The following is an 18,244-nucleotide window of genomic DNA, read 5'->3' on the forward strand; positions in this document are numbered from 1 at the left end:
CCTTGCAAATCCCTTTGTGTTTTGTTTTTTTTGCTTCCATGATTTCATTATAATAAGATGACCCAGCTCTCCTTGAGCTGTGCAGTTCTAGCAACCTTTGAATTATTAGGAAAATAATTAGCCTTGTGTATTTTATTCGAACACAGGATCCACTTCCCTAAAGAAGCACTGCACAAAATAAGATTCTTAACTTAAATCAGTTTGTTTTTCCATATAAAATCTGCTGTCGTGATCTTAAATGCACAGGAAGTTACTAATCCAAGCCTAAGATGAAAGCATTAAACTATTCGCTAAACAAAAACAAGGCAAATACGAGTAAATCTCCCCTGTCCTTTCAGTATAATGCGATCAGAGAATAGTTGCTCTGCTATGAGGATATCTGGGAAATAATTCTTTAAAGTTGTTCACATTTTTCTATCACTGTCACTTCAGTGTGCAGAGATCAATTTGGATGCATGAGGAGATAACAAATTTAATTTGTGCATAGTCTTTTAAATATTAGAACCCTGTTCTCCATTGGCACATTCTATTCTGGGACACTCAGACACATTAGTTAAATGGGGGCAATGTGCTCAACAGAGGAGGTGCAAGATAAAAATTGTGAACATGAGCTGAAAAAAAGCCTTCAAACATGCTCTGCTAAACAAGATAAAACTGTGGAGTGGATGCTTGCCTGGTGATGTTAGAGAATCCAGTGGCAGTTAACTGGAGCAATTATCCCCTCAATTCCCACGCACCCCACCGCCCTCACCAGACACAAGGATTATTCTATTGTTTTACACAGCTTCCATGAAATTACAAACATAACCTTACTTAATCACTCGGGACATTGAATTTCTACTTGGACTTGCCCGAAACAACTAATCTAGGCTTCTAGTAAGCATCCTAGTCCAGTAGTCCCCAACCTTTTATGCGCCACAAACCAGTTTAATGTCAGACAATATTTTCACAGACCGGCCTTTAAGGTGTTACGGATAAATACAACAAAATAAAATGATGCAACCAAGAGAAAAACTGTGGTATTTTGTAAATATGATAATAAACGTGAATTCGCTGTGTAATTGTGTAAGTTTATTAGCAGCGTCCTCCTGAAATGCACTAACAACATTAAGAGTAACATCCTCTTCTCTGCCCCTTAATGCTCTCTGGTTACTATGGTAACGCGTAAATATTTCTTTCAAAATAAGACACACAACTACATCATGGGAAAAGACCCAGGGAAACCGAGTTAATGATAAAAACCCTGAAAACCATAAATTTCATACCCGAGCCTCAGCTCTCGCGGCCCGGCACCAAAGGACTCACGGACTGGTACCGGTCCATGGCGCATGGCTTGGGGACCGCCGCCCTAGTCAGTTGGCTGAAGCAACTCAGCTAGTTTCTTTTGCGTAAAGAGTAGCAGCTCTACACTAAAGCCATCCCGTATAGCCAAGCTTCTCACCCACTAACTTAATCTCGAAGGGAGACTCCAGACACCCTTCAGAGGCAGCTTGCATCCACCGTCTCATTCTTTTAGTCAATACAAAGAGTTCATGGCCAAGGTGAGATTGGCAACGTAGCTTGACCAGTCTGAGACTTGGAACTGGTCCACAATCTGGACAGACTTAAGGGATCCTATGCTGAAATAGCTCGTGGGATCACTCAGACACATAAACTCCTTCACCATGATAAGGTGGTGATTTATGGAGGACCTTTCTCTCACTTTATGCCTATACCTGAATATCCTGAACAGAGATGTGAAATATGCTGTGCACAAAATAAATATGTGCACCTTCTAAAATGGTTTTACAAATTAATATATAAATAAATTTATTAGAATTGGTCAAACTGATTATTCAGAGTTGTGATTGACAGTGACTTGCACAGTGTGATAAAGTGTTCACCAAATCCACAGCAAAATCCTTGAACGTTATACTGTACACGTCTATGGTCTTGCTATACATGTTCAAGGATTCAGATATGATAAGTGATAATGGTATGATAAGGAAAAGAGACACATCACATGCTCTGTGACTGAAGTATCTAGATGGCAGCAATTGGTGTGGTTTTTGTGGGGGGGCTTTTGTGGTGCCTGGCTCAATACCATTGACTTCTTCTTCTCTGTAGGCCAGTAATTAGTCAGACTGTTCGGTGGGCTCTGACTTGCTGAGAGTTCTCTGGGGGATTTCCACTTATTATCTGACCGTGAAGAAACTAAGCTTTACATTCCAGGCACAGCAAGTGTCAAACACAATGGACCACCTGGATGAAAATGTAAATTCATTTGTGGACTAGGACAAACACAAGTACGTCTGCACACAATCAATTCAGGCATCTCGCATTCCCTCGACCTTAAATTTTCTCGGCTATTCACACATTATGTTCGCGTTCTGCAAAACTCTCACTAAGATGGTGTAAGCACTCGGCCACATTACCGATTACTGTGACAAACAGTGACGGGCCCGGCTTCTCTCTCTTTTTGACTCTCTTTCCCTTGTCTGTTTTTCTTCATTCTCTCCATCCCTTTCTCGCCTTTCCTATTTCCAAATCTGTATTCAATTCCAAGAGGGTTTATTGGCATGACAGATAACAATACCATGTTGCCAAGGCAAAATGTTATTCGCATTTTATTTATCTGTCAATCCCTGCCTTCCTATCTCCTTTCCTCCTATTAGGAGTCAGTTTTTCAGCTAGATTTAATTTGCCTTATTGGCGCTGAGGTTGCACAGTGTTGCCAAAACATCTAAACAAATTAAAGTTAACATTATCAAATCATCTTTCTTTCTCAATTTCTGTCAATTTCTACTTCCATCTCACTTGCACTGTCTTAGCTTTGGCCCATTTTATCCCCTTTTCCCTTTTTTTCCCCCTGTGGATGTCTATAACAGAGGATAGAGTCTGTTAGAGGCTGAATGATGTCTGCCCTAAGCTCTGGATTCAGACGTCAGTTTAAATAACTATCTAGGATGTAGGGAAGGAGAAGGCACTGCGGTGCAGCCTACATCTGAGGAGGGGACTGACTGTGACCTCTCACCTACCTCATGCAAGCAGACCCATGCTCACTGGCTTATGAAATCCTGTGCGGTGAAAGTGCTCTTTGTTTTTTAACACCTAGTGCTTCCGCTGGGAACGGTGTTGCTCTTGCTGGACATAACCCACCGTTACACTATCACATTCATCTGTTAATATAGTTTCTGCTGGGATTGTCTAGAATAAAGACTGGAAATAAATGTGCCTTGTAACAAAGATGAATTTTGCCTAGTTACTCAGATTCACCCTAGGCACTTTGAAACAGTAAGCATGTGCCTTTGCGATACCTGCGATTGTGTTTGACATGTCAATGTGTGCGTTAGTTGTGTAATGTGGCTTGATCCTGCGGCTCGTTTTCTATGATCCTCAGGCACACATGCTGGCAAACAGAGCACACATACTGTGACTCACATGTTGGAGAGCACGTCATCAAGAGGGCTCTGCTCTGTTCTGTCTTCACTCCCCATTACCCACGCCCCCCTGTTGCCTATTTCGCGGATTATCATTGCACACACACAAATGACACTGGAGCTCTGTAGGCGAGAAGAACTGAGCCATGCCTGACCACTTTCTGCAAACCTGTTTTAGAGTTGAGATATGATAGCCGTGAGTGGCAAACGGCCAGTACAGCCCTGGAGGAAGTAGGATAGTTGGAGGTTTGCTAGAATGGGGTGGAAGTGGGCCACATTAGTGAAAATGAGCAGTATGTCTAAAGTGTCATGGGAAGTCATGTGTTTAAAAACAGGATTAGCTGAGCTCCTAACCTTTTTGGTTATTTTTAGTGTTGCCAACCCAGTGATGGAGACAAGAACTGTTTTTGGTTTTGTGGGGTTTTTTTTCACCTGACACACTAGAGTGTTGTATTTTGGAGTGTGTGAGTATGTGTGGTAGCTAGGGCTGCCACGATTTGTCGACTAGTCACGATTACGTCGACTATCAAAGTCGTCGACGACTGATTTAATAGTCGACGCGCCGTTTGAAACTTTGTACGATCACAAAAGACGCAGGAATAAGTGGCAGGATTTAAGAGTGTAATAACGGACTGAAACAGAAGATGGCAGCATTGCATGTACAAGGATGTCAGCTACCGTTAAACCCCGAAGAAGAAGAAGAAGAAGAAGCAGCTGTGTCCCAGAATTCATAGCGCGGCCCAGCGCAGTTTCCAACAATGGCGGCAGCTAGTTAGTTTTAATGTTACTCTTATTATTCTTTCTGGGTCACAAAATAAACGTTTAACATATTTTCAGGCGAGAATGTAGCTGTGTAAACCTCAAATATCTGCTCAGTTTATCAGGACACCACATATTTTCAAAAGCGCTCCGACGTTTTCGGAGACATCTGTTACCCACTAGCTCGTTAGCGAGCCGGGGGCTAGGTCACTAGCGCCGTGAGAACACCGGACTCCCCGCAAATCGTTTTCAAACCCACCACCGTCTTTCGCTACTCAGGTTAAATATATATGAGTCACTTAGATAACTTAAAATGTTATTGTTTGGCTTTTTTTTTTAGTATTTTATTTGTTCCTGAGTAAATCAGTTTGTCTGAGATTAAAGTTATAGTTTTTACACAGCTGAATAAACGTCAAGCAGACAGCTGATTATCAGAAGTGTGAGATGCTCCAGAATATACTCCAGTGTCCTGTTATATTTTAGATAGCAAGGAGTTTATTAAACTTCACCGAAACAATCTGCAAATTTCATTAAAATTTAATAAACTATCATCTTGTCTTTATTTTTAGTTAGCACAGACCTTAAACACTTAAAGCTGTAAGCTAATGATAGTTATATAAGAGCAGATGCTGCTGGTGCAATAAGCTGTAGTTTTACGTCTAATGGATGATGATCTGATTAGTCGACTAATCGCAAAAATAATCGGTGACTAGTCGACTATCAAAATAATCGTTTGTGGCAGCCCTAGTGGTAGCAGTCAAGTGGTTCATGCCATCACACAAACAACTGGAGGAAGAGGACTTTTTAATTTTGCTTGAGCACACACACAAACACTCCAGTCTGTGGAGATAAAGGAGGAATTAATCTCTCTGATGATGTTGCTTTCCAGCTTCCACATCACAGTGGAAGAGTACAGAAAAGCAAAGGACTGTATAAATTTTATAGATTATATGCCATTACAAATATAAAGATTTAAAAGCTATGCAAAGACAGGAAGTCTATTAATATATTGCATCTATTGTACACAGCAGTACAGTCAAGGGTTATTGTTTTGATGTGAAGTATTCAATAGGGGACTGGAGTGTACAGGCAACCTGGGAGCCACGACTGTTGTTGCCTGGGAGAGCAGAGAGTTTTTTCCATTAATTGCCTCCCTGGAGTTATGTTCTGCAGTCACACTGCTTATGGTGCCCAGTGTCATAGTGTGAAAACAATGATAGGAGAAGGGAGAGAGCGTGACACACCACTGTCTTTCAGGGGGTGTGGAAACACTCATCTCACCCTTCCACCAGGAAGTATTTGACCAATACTCAAGTTGCTGGTGTTCCCACTGAGGTGTTGTAGACATGTGACTACTAACCATGTGGCATTAACTTGACACTTGTGACTGTGACAAAGCAATGTCAAGGTAATAGTGCTAAAGTCACTCAGGCCTAGAGATCAATCCGTGACCATTTGTTAACCAATGATCATGAGAGAAACATGGGTATTCCCCAAGCGGTTGCAAGTAGTTGCTGGATGGTTGGTTGGTGGAAATCACTGGGAAAATGACTGCTAAAGGCTGAGTCACACAGCCCTACAGACTGATCAGTAAACTCCTGGCAACCATCTGTTGCTAGGGAAAAATTCATATTCGCCACCTGGTTAGCAAAAACATACTTGTGATAACTGCTTTGATCGTTTGTGTGGTTGTAATTTGAATGGAGGTGGTGGATTTGTCTGCAAACAGCAGCCAGCTACTCTCTGAGGTCTAGTAAAATTATGAAAAGTGCAACACAAACTGGGACTGTAGACCATTTACCTTCAAAGTAAAAGCTGTGCCATTTTGCAACATGTTGGCTACAGCACTTGTTTCCATTGCTCTTTTTTAGGTTTTACTATTGCTTGGCTAGTAGTTCAATTCAATTCAATTCAATTTTATTTATATAGCGCCAAATCACAACAAAAGTCGCCTCAAGGCGCTTCATAGTTGCAGACAAACATGAAAAACTACAGGCAACTGTGGCAATCTGTTAGCAACTAGCAACCAAATCAATTACTAGGAAGTTTCTGGTAAAGTAACTTGTTTGCAACCAGTTTCACCCATCCTAGCAACTGCTGGTTGTGTCACATGCAACAGGACAGACTACTTTCAAGCAATAGGCACATGATGTCACGTTAGAAACCTCAATAGAAAGGGGAATGTGGGAGCTGTGGAAGATTACCAAAATACCCCAACATCACCACCGCAGCAACAACAGGCAGTCAAGCATACACACATAAACACACACATACATAAAGAAACACAGGGCCAAAGGGGATCTGAGAAAATATGTGAATCAGAAATAAAAGAGCACAAGAAACAGTGAAAGAAGGTTTAAACTATTGTAAACAGGCAGTTCAAATCATTAAATTAACAAAATTATTTTCCATGAACTTTGTTATTCATGCATGTACTATTATATTATCATTTCCAACTAGTGTGTAATCATTTACTACCACACTACTAATCCTATGAAAAGCAGAATTGTTTTCAGTTGTGTTTTGCTGCTTAGCTTTGATTGAGAGGCAAAGAGAAACAGCATGCTGTCTTGTCTGGTTGTCCAGCTAATTGTAACAGCATGTTAATGAGACACTAGATTACCCTTATAGCCTTTGACCCTCTGTGGCTACATCACTTCCCTGAAGAAGGCCTGGAAATAATCAGACCTGAACAGATCTTCCCTCGTAGAACCACTTGCTCAGTCTGCTTTCAGTCATATTCCCAATACCCCAGTTAATGTTCATGTCCATCTGGCTGATTTTGCAAATAGCTCATGAAGAGCAAACCAGAGGAGAGACCAACTGTCTTTCAGTCTGTTTTTTTAAAAATAGACTAGAGTGGTAGCTGTAATTTTCTGTCACATGAGGTGAAAGGACCGTGCTCGTCAAAATAAAGTGCATGGCATTTGGGTTGAAATGTGAGCTCTTGATTATGGCCTCCAGATTTATCTCCCACTTCTCCTATGATGGATGGGGCTGAATGATCTACTGGAGGAAATGAACACAAGACAAATAAGGATCTAAGGACAGAATCAACTCTTTGGCCCGTTTATCTCCTATGTGAAGTGGTTGATGAGCTCATATTACTCTGTAAAAGAATTTGGAGCTACGAACTGACCAAACAGCACTGTCTTACCCTTACAGTCTTGGCACGGGTCCATGCATTTCCATGTGCCTGTGGCTCTTGGCACTAGCTCTCACAGAAATTGCATGCAAGTGTATCTCAAGGGGAATAACACAAATACTAGCTTTATTTTAACACATTGCAAGCAACCTTTTTGACCTGGGTGGACCAGGCATGATTGGGCTAAAGCACACCATCTGGTAAGATCAGTAATCACTGACTAAACTTATCCAGGAGGTATTCTCAGAAGCACTGAAGAATTAAAGATTTTGACATTATGATATTGAGTGCTTATGTGTAGGACAATGAGATAGAGGTCATAAAACAAGGGCACAAGTGGAGTAATGATCATGTCATTTCTTCAGCTCTGCCTAAAATGGTGCTCATTAATCGTGATGAGTTGCTATGCATCATCTGCTTCTGGCTGTCAGGTGGAAGATGGATAATCCGGAGGTGTTTCACTGTGGCTAAAGTTGGACCATGCTTTGGGGAGATTTATCAGGCCTGTACAGGCAGTCACTGTCTTAGGTGTTAAGGGGATGCCCTGAGGGTGACTGCCCTTTCTGGCTTTCCAAAAAACAAAACAAAAAAAGATGAAGATACAAGAGACAAGGTCAAATTAAGTGGCTTTGGTTACATTTATCTTGTATTGGAGGTTAAACAAACCATAGCTACCGATATGGCTCTGTAGTAATGGAAATGCCCTTTTGAAAGAGTCTCAAAGGTGTTGTGCTTAGAGTCTTAAATAGCAGTAATTTGTGGCTTGGTTTAGGTTTTTAATGTACTGTTCTTTGTGCTATGCATTATTCAGCAAGCCTATTTTCCAAGTTTTAAACCAGGCCATGTGCATTCAGGCTATCTAGCTAACCACAGCTCTGTGTGGAAATAGGACAGTGCTGTGTACTCTCACCAGTTAGACTAACAGACCTAAAAGCTGAAAACGTTCCAGCATGTCATTGCAGGTGGTGTTTGCCAGTTGCATTTTACAAGTTTTATTTTAAAACTTACAAAAATTTAGCCCAGGGCTGTGTAGAGCGATGTCTCCTTTTCAAATTATTCAAATTATTAGGTTTCACTGCAGTTTGTCATTCTCTCAGATTCTATATTGTACAAAAAAGATTGAAAACAGATTAATTTCTGGGGCTTTCCTATGAGAGAAATCATACCATCGTATCATCCAACACTGCGTCTCATCTCTTAAAATGTTTATAAGAAATAGTCATTACTAAATCAGAATCAATATGTGATTTAAAGTTATTAATGTGTGATTGATAATTAGTAATAACTTATTAAAATTTAATAGTTTGTCATATTTAAATTATTAGCAGATGGGAGTGGTGCATCGTTGTCTATCTTTACCTTTTAGCAGCTATAGTATGGGATTTTCCTTCATTTAATTCAGTGTGGATTTACATATCCACATATAGATATATTTAACTATAGACATAATGCTATCTTTTTGTTTCCTTTCTGCTTTTGAAATCACATATAATGTCTAACATGAAACTCATTTTCTCTCATCCAACTCTTCCCTACCCCATTTTGTTCCCAGGATGGTTCCAAACAGAGGCAGGTGAGGAAGAAAACGGTATCCTTCAGCTCAATGCCGAGCGACCGCAAGATCAACAGCACAGCTGCTTGTATGGCCTTCATGATGGAGGGTTGTGAAATGAAGAAGGTGCGCTCCAACTCGCGTATGTACAACCGCTACTTCCTGCTGGATCCGGACATGCACTGGTTGCGTTGGGAGCCATCCAAGAAAGATTCGGAGAAGGCTAAACTGGAAATCAAGAGCATTAAGGAGGTCCGTTTGGGGAAAAAAACTCCTGTTCTCCGCAGCAATGGTCTCTCTGATCAGTTTCCTGATGAATGCGCTTTCTCTATCATCTACGGGGATAACTACGAGTCCTTAGACTTAGTGGCTAGCACAGCAGATGTTGTCAGCACCTGGGTGATGGGCCTGAGGTATCTGGTGTCTTATGGCCGCCACACTGTGGATATGGTGGAACAGAGTCAGCCAAGTCTACGAACATCTTGGATTGGATCAGTGTTTGAGCTAGCAGATGTGGAAAAGGAAGGACACATAGACCTATTCAGAGCCACCCAGATAATTAAGGGGCTCAACCCTGGAATGAAAGAGTCTAGGATACAACTGAAATTCAAAGAACTCCAGAAAGCTAAAGACCAGTACGGAGAGGCAATTAACTTGGACACTTTTGTTGAGGCCTACTGTGAGCTATGCACACGGCCAGAGATTTTCTTTCTGCTGGTGCAGTTCTCCAGTAACAAGGAATATCTTGACAGCAAAGATCTGATGCTTTTTGTAGAGGTAGAGCAGGGTGTGGAAGGAGTAACAGAGGACATGTGCAGGGATATTGTTCAGAAATTTGAGCCATCTGCTGAAGGCAGGGAGAGAGGCTACCTCTCCATTGACGGTTTTACACACTACCTCCTGTCCTCAGAATGCCACATTTTTGACCCCCAGCACAAACGTGTATGCCAGGATATGACTCAGCCTCTTTCCCATTACTACATCAACTCCTCGCATAATGCTTCCCTTCTGGAGGACCATTTCTGGGGTTCGTCAGACATCAGCAGTTACATCCGAGCTCTGAGGATGGGGTGTCGCAGCATTGAAGTAGTTGTATGGGATGGCCCTGATAATGAACCAGTAGTGTATGTGGGAAGTTCGGTAGCCTCACAGCTAGCTTTCTCTAAAGTTCTGGACATTATCAACCAATATGCTTTCGAGAGCTCTGAGTACCCCCTTATTCTCTGCTTAGTGACCCACTGTTGCATTCCCCAGCAGAGGGTCATGGCACAGCACACGAAGAAGATTCTCGGGGACAAGCTGTATATTGACTCACCCAACAAGGAGGAAAACTACCTACCCTCTCCTGAGAAACTCAAAGGTAAAATCCTCCTTAAAGGCAAGAAGCTGCCACCCAGCTGCAGTGATGCTGAAGGGGATGTGACAGATGAGGAGGAGGGTCTGGAAATGTCCCAAAGAGTGGGAAATGATGAGAAAGACCAGCTGAATGGCTTGGGCTGTAAGATATTCAGGCTGTGCAGAGAGCTGTCTGATCTTGTATCTCTCTGCAAGTCAGTCCAGTTCAGGGACTTTGAGTTCTCTAAGAGGGAGCAAAAATACTGGGAAATATGTTCCTTCAATGAGGTAGATGCAAACAAGTTTGCTAATGAGTTTCCAGAAGAATTTGTCTGCTATAACAAGCGCTTCCTCTCCAGGGTATATCCCACTCCCATGAGGATTGATGCCAGCAACATGAACCCCCAGGATTTCTGGAAATGTGGCTGCCAGATTGTGGCCATGAACTATCAGACTCCAGGTCTGATGATGGATCTCAACCTAGGGTGGTTCAGGCAGAATGGCAACTGTGGGTATGTTTTACGGCCAGCCATTATGAGGGCGGAGGTGTCCTACTTTAGTGCCAATGCTCGGGACTCCCTTCCAGGAGTGTCTGCACAGCTTCTTCACATCAAAGTCATCAGTGGGCAGAATCTTCCCAAGCCTCGTGGTTCTGCTGCTAAAGGGGATGTGGTGGAGCCCTACATATATGTGGAGATCCATGGCATACCAGCTGACTGTGCTGAGCAAAGAACCAAGACTGTGTCTCAGAATGGTGACAACCCTATTTTTGATGAGAGTTTTGAATTCCAGATTAATTTACCTGAACTTGCAGTACTGCGTTTTGTGGTTCTAGACGATGATTACATCGGAGATGAGTTCATTGGCCAGTACACCATCCCATTTGAGTGCCTACAGCCAGGCTATAGGCATGTCCCTCTACAGTCTCTTACAGGAGAGTTCTTACCCAACACGACCCTGTTTGTTCACGTGGCCATCACCAACAGACGTGGTGGAGGAAAGGGTCATAAGAGGGGTATATATGTCAGGAAGAGTAGGAAGGCCCGGGAGTACACCACCACCAAGACCACAGGAATCAAAGTAGTGGATGAGCTCTTCAGAGCTTCCACCCAGCCTCTCAGGGAGGCCACAGACCTCAGAGAAAATGTGCAGGTAAGGAACTAAATACTAAGAAAATATTAAGTTACAGTTCGAAAACTGGCTTCTCAGTCTATAGATGGCTGGGGTGGAGTTTGTGGATGTGCTCTGCATCTTCCCCCATCACTTCCTTTTGATTTAAAAGAAAAGTACAAGGAAAAAACTGCCATAAGTGATTCCACAGTACAGATCAGTAGAACATCAAATTCAGATATGATTTTCTGTGGTAATATGGTATTTAAACTGGCTTATATAATGCAATATTTTCAGCACACATAGGTTAACCTCCTAGGACCTGGCGCCCACATATGTGGATATCACATTTTGGGTTATTTAGACCAAAATACTCAATTTTGCTCTACAAGGGCCTGATATCCACTTACGAGGACATTATACTGCTACTTTTCTATCGAAATTTTAAACGAATATCCTCATATGTGGCTCTTATTTTTCATAAAAAATTTTTTTAAAAAGGTTAAAAAAATATCTGGTAATTCTTTGTTTTGACATTCATCGGGCCCCAATATGCCCAAATATCAAAGAGAAATTAAAAATGCATGCTGTGGAAGAGTTCGGGTCTTAGGAGGTTAAAGACCGCATTAGAGTAGTTTATTTTTTAAGTTTACCAGTTTTTTTCTAAACATTTTACCCTGATTTTGAGGTTATAAAACACGCTGATAATATTTACTAACCCTTTTTAGCCATTTAATTAATAATTTGTATAATATCAAGGCTTTCAAAATAAATTTACATAATATTTTATTGCATCCGTAGCAATAAAATCCATTGTAAATGTTTTGCATTGTACTTAGTTCACTTGCTATCGTGGATAGAGGCTTGTCACTAATTGTGCTCTATTAATGTAATAAAAGAAAGGGGCAATAAAGCGACATTGGTGTACAATTCTAAAGTTTATGAATAGTGTAATCATTAATGAGGGACAATTACTGCCCCAGGATGACGAGTGGGTTGCTAGGCACTTAGTGCAGTATTTTAATGCTCCTCTCAGCTCAAATGAAGATTTGTAAGCACTGTGTATATTTGTCTGACAAGCACCAGCACGGGCCTTTCAGTGTCTTTGTTGGTGGTCATTAATATATGGTGTGTGGCAACTGCAGAGTGGTATAAATGCTTGTGCCATTTGTGCTGCCTACAAATTATAACTCAACTAGAGCTGGCTAGAGGGGTTTTTTTTGTTGTTGTTGTGTGTGTGTGTTCTTAAGTTGCTAGTTTACGTCGGCAGCCTCTTGTTTTGTCGTGTTTGAAGGAGGTCATTTTTGTACACTGCTGAAACAGCTCCAACAGCAGTGTTCCATCTTCCACTAAATAGTAGATTTCTAAGTGAAAGAAAAGACTAAAATTAATAAATATGTGCCTTTTTGTTCTTCTTACTTGCCTATTGATCATATGTGTAAAGGAGCCCATCACTGGAGAGAAATGGGAGATTTAATCTTTTCCTCAAAGTCTAGTTTTAAACATTACTGTAAATCACTTTACACACTTGTGCACATGGAACAAAGTAGTGATATTTTCTTTGTTAACAGAATAAGTTTCTGGACTTTTTTCAAGGATAGGCAGAGCTCATCCTCACTAACATCTGATGGAAACTCAGTCATTTTGTTCTATAAGCCAGCTTGAAATATGACAGAAGCGGCTCAGTTCAGAGAAGAGCCTCCAGGCATACTCTTAGTAGGCTTTTAAGGGGTAAAAAGTTAGTTCTTCAATACACTTGCTGTATAACTGGTGAATTTTTATAGTGGCAAACTTGACTGGATCAAATATGTAATGATGATGAGTTTTTTTATAAGTAGAAATTAAATTTGAGGTGCATGCAGCACATCGCTTTCACGTATCATGATCATGAGGTCTGTTTGTCTTCAGATAGCAGCAACCTCAGTCTAATGGTAAAGCAAACAAAAGACAGACTGAACTAAATTAGCAGAGATGTAATGATGATTAGAGATCCCGTGGCATGCAGTCATGCATTTTTTTGTTGTGGAAATGGGCATGTTCTGAAAAAGGGCTTCATTATACCTATCAGCATGGGAGAAAATACGTTTGTGTTCTAGGGTGAAACCGATCCTGTGATGCAGAAGAGGATTTTCTTTGTTCAAATTTTTTTTGTGTAGTTAAACCTATTAATACAAGCAGTTAGTCAGCACCACTGACTGAAATAAACGAATAAATAAAAAAATCCCCAGCTTGACAAAACATTTTGACATGTGGCATAATCACATGTTTTTCTTTTTGGCATGAACTAAAACCTTGAGTTTGTCATAAGGTCCTCTTAATCTTTACTTTGATGTCTGTCAGCAGAAATTATTAATAAGTCATGAAATATGGCCCAATCTGTCTTATAAATCTCTGACAACCTAATAAATATTCTTACTTTTGTAAGAGTCAAATAAAATTACTAATGCAGATTAAGTATTTCGTTGCAGGCGTGCCATGTGTCACAGTTAAGACCCTACAGACTTTGTTCTGTAGCTATGATTCATCTCTCATAACAAATGGCTTTAGAATTTTAATTTATAAGGCTTCATGAAAAATGCTTGGTGGTTGAAAGTGAACGTGTGTTCAGCTGATGCGATCGTGTTGGCACCTCTTATTAAACCACATTTTCCTCTGGTTTGAAATGTAAATACGCCTTTTTGAAACGAAGAGATAAAAGTTGATGAAATAGATGAAAGAGGTGAAGTTATGAGGGAGGCTTTAAAGAGAACAAATAAAGGTGTTTTTAGAATGAGGCATATTGCCTTTTAAATGTAAAATAATGGACATATGGGAAGGGCTTGTACAGACCAGCTGCAGAGAGAGCGGTTCTGTGGATCTGGAGACAGCTGAATGAAAGGATCTGTGGCCAAATACCCACAAGGCGACAACTAGACACTCTTTAAAAAAACATATCTGTTGTACTCAGTGTGCACACACGCTTATTTTTTTAATATATTAAGCAAAATGAATTATTTGATTGCTTTCATTCTTTCAAATAAAAAGCATTATTTCACCTCACTTAGCTCTTCTAAGACTCCTTCATCCTTAAGCTGCAAAGCTTCCAGGTGTTCTGCTTTGAATAACAAAGGAACAAGAAGTACATTTGAATATTAAAAAGACTAAGGGAATCCATGAACATTGACCAGTGAGCTATTATAATAAGTTTGCATTTTTAATATGTGGATCCATCTACGCAGCAGATTAATTACTTCTGCGGGAGACTTGAATAAAGTCCTTTTCTGAGTGCTGCTGCCCGTGAATGTTACAAAGTGTTGATGGATGAGAACTGCTGCCAGCCTGGATTTTCTTTTTATTTGCTGAAAATCATGTGGGCCACCATTGGCGCGTTCACCATCACTTAGTGCTGCGGGCAAGAGAGAAGAGAGAGATTCGGAGATAGAAGCAGAAAGACAGACAGAAAAGGGCAAACTGAAACAAAAGCAAGGTCCTAACTGGACACAGAGCTCCCATTTGGGAAATGCTGGAAGAGGAACAAAGTGGGGAAGGGAGTAATTAAAAACACAAGCCTCTCATTGGGTTTTGTAACACCATGGCTTGGAAAGACTGCGGCTTTTATTGCTCAACAATTATCAAAAAACATTTACTCGTGTCGTCCCAAGCACACATGCGAGGAATTATACAAAACATAATGAATGTTAATAACTTTAGCTCAGACCACACTGAGACATAAACACATGCAGCCACACATGCTGATCGTTCAGGCACACGCATAATCACACAGTGGTTTTTAATCCAGAGCCCCAGAGCTGTCCCACTTCCACCATTGTGTTTCTCTGTAGCTGTGCTCAGCGGTCCAAGGGGTGTTAACCGTGTATGGTGCTCAGCATACAGATCCTGTGTCCCCTGACCACCCTCTTTGTCTACTGTAAAGTTGGGCCTCCCAGTGACAGCATGTCCTCTAACGTATGGGGATTTTTCTGCAGGCCTAGCCCAGGGAGACAGCTGGTTTCCCAAGCAGCAGCCTCCACTGTGTGGACGGATTTCCAAACACTAAACACTAAACTGTTTTCTTGCTATCTCATACTCTCTCTTTCGTCACTAAATTTTAACACCCTCTCATACCTTTTTGTTTTCTCAGTGTTTCTCATTAACTGCCTCTCCTTTTTTTTGCTTTTTCAGTTACTCATGCTTCAAACATGACTGTTTGTTCACACTCCTTCCCTTTCTCCATCCCTTTCTCTTCTCTCACCTCACTCGTTCTCAAGGATAAAGTCTGCTTGCTTAAATTCCCACGCTAGCAAAAGAAGAAATTAGAGTATGTGCTTACTAAATGTTTATGTTAGGTGGTTTCTTTTTGAGGAATTAGTAAGCAGATTCAGTATTAGGTTGCAAATAAATTCCATGACTATAAACACATTTCAGTTTTATTTAAAGTGCTATTGACAGCTGTGCAGAATTCTGTATTTTGTTTTAGTTAACTGCACAAGCAAGTACCTGTAAGACACTAAAAAAGGCAAAATTACCCAAGGTTTTTAAAGATTTGGCTGAAACAATCCTTGTCGACGATGGCATTGCACTTACTACAGTGACACATACTGATCAATGGAAGTACTTTAAGATTCAGTATCATGCTCAAGGCCTCTTGAATCTGTGACAAGAGGGCGACTGAGGTTTGGATCACGCTCAGTCGTCAGTGATAGGCATGCAAACATGATTTGCTGAGATAGAGATTTTAGATGATTTATTTTTGAGCAGACTGATATTATAGGAAGTGGGAATAATTTTAGGGTCATCGTGGTCATCAAGAAAAACACTGTGCTGAAGTATGTTGTTTCTGATCAGGCGGGAAACTCATAAGTCTATTTAACTCTATTAAATCTCTTTACTTAAACTGATCTGTAAAATGTAGTTGTATTCTATTAGGACAACTATGATTTCATCAGTCACCAAGTGCAATATATCAACAGGAATCTTCCTTTGCTGGATACATTGGCAGTTGAGATAAACATTGTAGCAGCTATTCTGAGACCAATGACATACAAGGGCACAGAATGCTGTTTATAGAATATTTATGTTTATTGATTTATTTGCATTTTAACATTAACGTCTCCTTTTAATTAATGGAGGATCTTGAAATTAATGAACCAGGAACTGGTTAAGTATAAGCACTATCACTTATATATTAAACAATGCCCACACAAATGTGTCACACAGTCTTTTTTATGTCCACCATTTGAACCTGTTTATAGCCAGATTCCTATTTTCTTATGTGGGTGCTTTCTTCCCAGAATGCAATGGTGTCCTTCAAGGAGCTCTGTGGTCTGACCCCTGCAGCCAACATGAAGCAGTGTATCCTGACGGTGTCTACATGGCTGATGAACAGCGAGAGATCGCTGAGGGTAACTGTGGACCTGAGCGAGACCTATCCCACCATGGAAGCTCAGGGTGTTGTGCCTGAGCTGCTGCGCAAAGTACTGAACGCCTATGACATGGTAAAAAAACAACAAACAAAAAAAAACCAGCACACACAGAAAAGAGTGAATGCCACCACCTTTGACACTGTCAGGCAAACAAATGCGTTAATAATACAGATGTGCGTAAATGTTATGTGAATGGTTCTGAATTTTGCACTGGAAGTACTTTTGTGTTTTCCTTTTAATTTCAGTTATTAAAATTCAGTTCACACAAACATTCAGACACTTGATTACATTTCGCGCTGCGTGTGTGAGGACAGACAGTAACACCTGTCCTTTATCGTGCAGCATCCAAGTAAATATCGATTTGGGGAAACGATGAGATCTCAAAGCATAAAGCCTTCAAGTGTAACAACAAAGTCTGTGCTGGGATGATGTGATTTGCATTTCTTGTCCCGTGCAGATTTTCATACATGCTCTGCTTACAAAGGTAAACTAGAAAAAAAGGCAAAGCAGAGAGTAAACTTGTTCCCTGCCTTATTGCCTGATTGCTTAACATTTCAGGTGTTAACACAGCTGGTTGAGTTTTACATGGCTTCTAAACATTGCTCAAACCAGCTCAATGACCAGCCAGATTATATAGCTTCAGTTACTCATTGTATTATTTCACACGTCCTTCTCTGTCTTGCCTCCTCTCTTGCAAGAAAACCATATTTTTCACCCACTCGACATTGGCTGTGCTCAGAAAGGGGGTTGGAGGACGCTGCCTGTAATTAGTCATCACCCGCTGTTTGTCCTGCCCTCCTCTCTTGTGAGACTTAGTGGGAGCTGATGAAGTGAACGAGTAGTGAGGAAAAGGTTGTAGCATGCACACTGCTCAGGTCAACAGCGCTCCTGCTGTTGACACCTACAGATGCACGCACACATCAGTAGGAGCACAGGGCACAGCTCCACGTACAGTACAGTCTGCTTTGGCTTCACAGCAGAAGGCTTGGTCCTATCAAACCAACTCTCCAGTCTACTTACAAAAAGGTTTTTGGGGAAGAAGCCAAAAAACAAGTCCCAACTCTCATGTTTCTGTTTTAGAAAAAAAATGGCAAAATCATACACGTGCAAGTGTCTGTTTGATGTTCATTATTCTCTCTCTTTCTCTCTCTCGTGACAAATCCCGTCACCTCCCCCGATTTATTTCCCAGTGTTTTTTCTAGCACTAGTAATTGTTCTGTTAATTGTGTTATGTTAGAGGTGTGAGCTACTTACAAGACCAGAATGTAATGCAGCTTAGAGATATGCTGCATATTTTTTTCACTTTTGTAAATGGCCATGAAATTAACAGTACTAACTCCAGTCTGTGGGGTTTAGTGAAGATTTTTCATTTAGAAATATAGATTGATGACATATTATACATGAACATTTTTTCTATTTCTATTGTCATCTTAACCCATACCCATTATGACATTTTTGTCCCAAATGGCTTCCCTTTTCATAATTTCTGCATTTAAACTACTTTTCTTGAAAAGATCAAAAC

At 40.8% G+C, this 18,244-nt stretch overlaps 1 protein-coding gene across 1 annotated transcript in view; it reads left to right on the forward strand.

The window, feature by feature from the left end:
* The window catches only part of LOC146576490 (inactive phospholipase C-like protein 2), a 67,748-nt gene that overhangs the window by 32,029 nt on the left and 17,475 nt on the right, over positions 1-18,244 (forward strand). The window contains exons 2-3 of the mRNA XM_085271789.1: positions 8,876-11,362; positions 16,591-16,794. Of these exons, the coding sequence (XP_085127915.1) occupies positions 8,876-11,362; positions 16,591-16,794 (2,691 nt within the window). The remainder of the gene's footprint in view (positions 1-8,875; positions 11,363-16,590; positions 16,795-18,244) is intronic.

This window comes from Mchenga conophoros, linkage group LG4 (genome assembly GCF_057382185.1).
Source record: "Mchenga conophoros isolate Kocher_MC1m ecotype Shallow Benthic linkage group LG4, M_conophoros_male_GT1.1, whole genome shotgun sequence".
NCBI lineage: Eukaryota > Metazoa > Chordata > Actinopteri > Cichliformes > Cichlidae > Mchenga > Mchenga conophoros.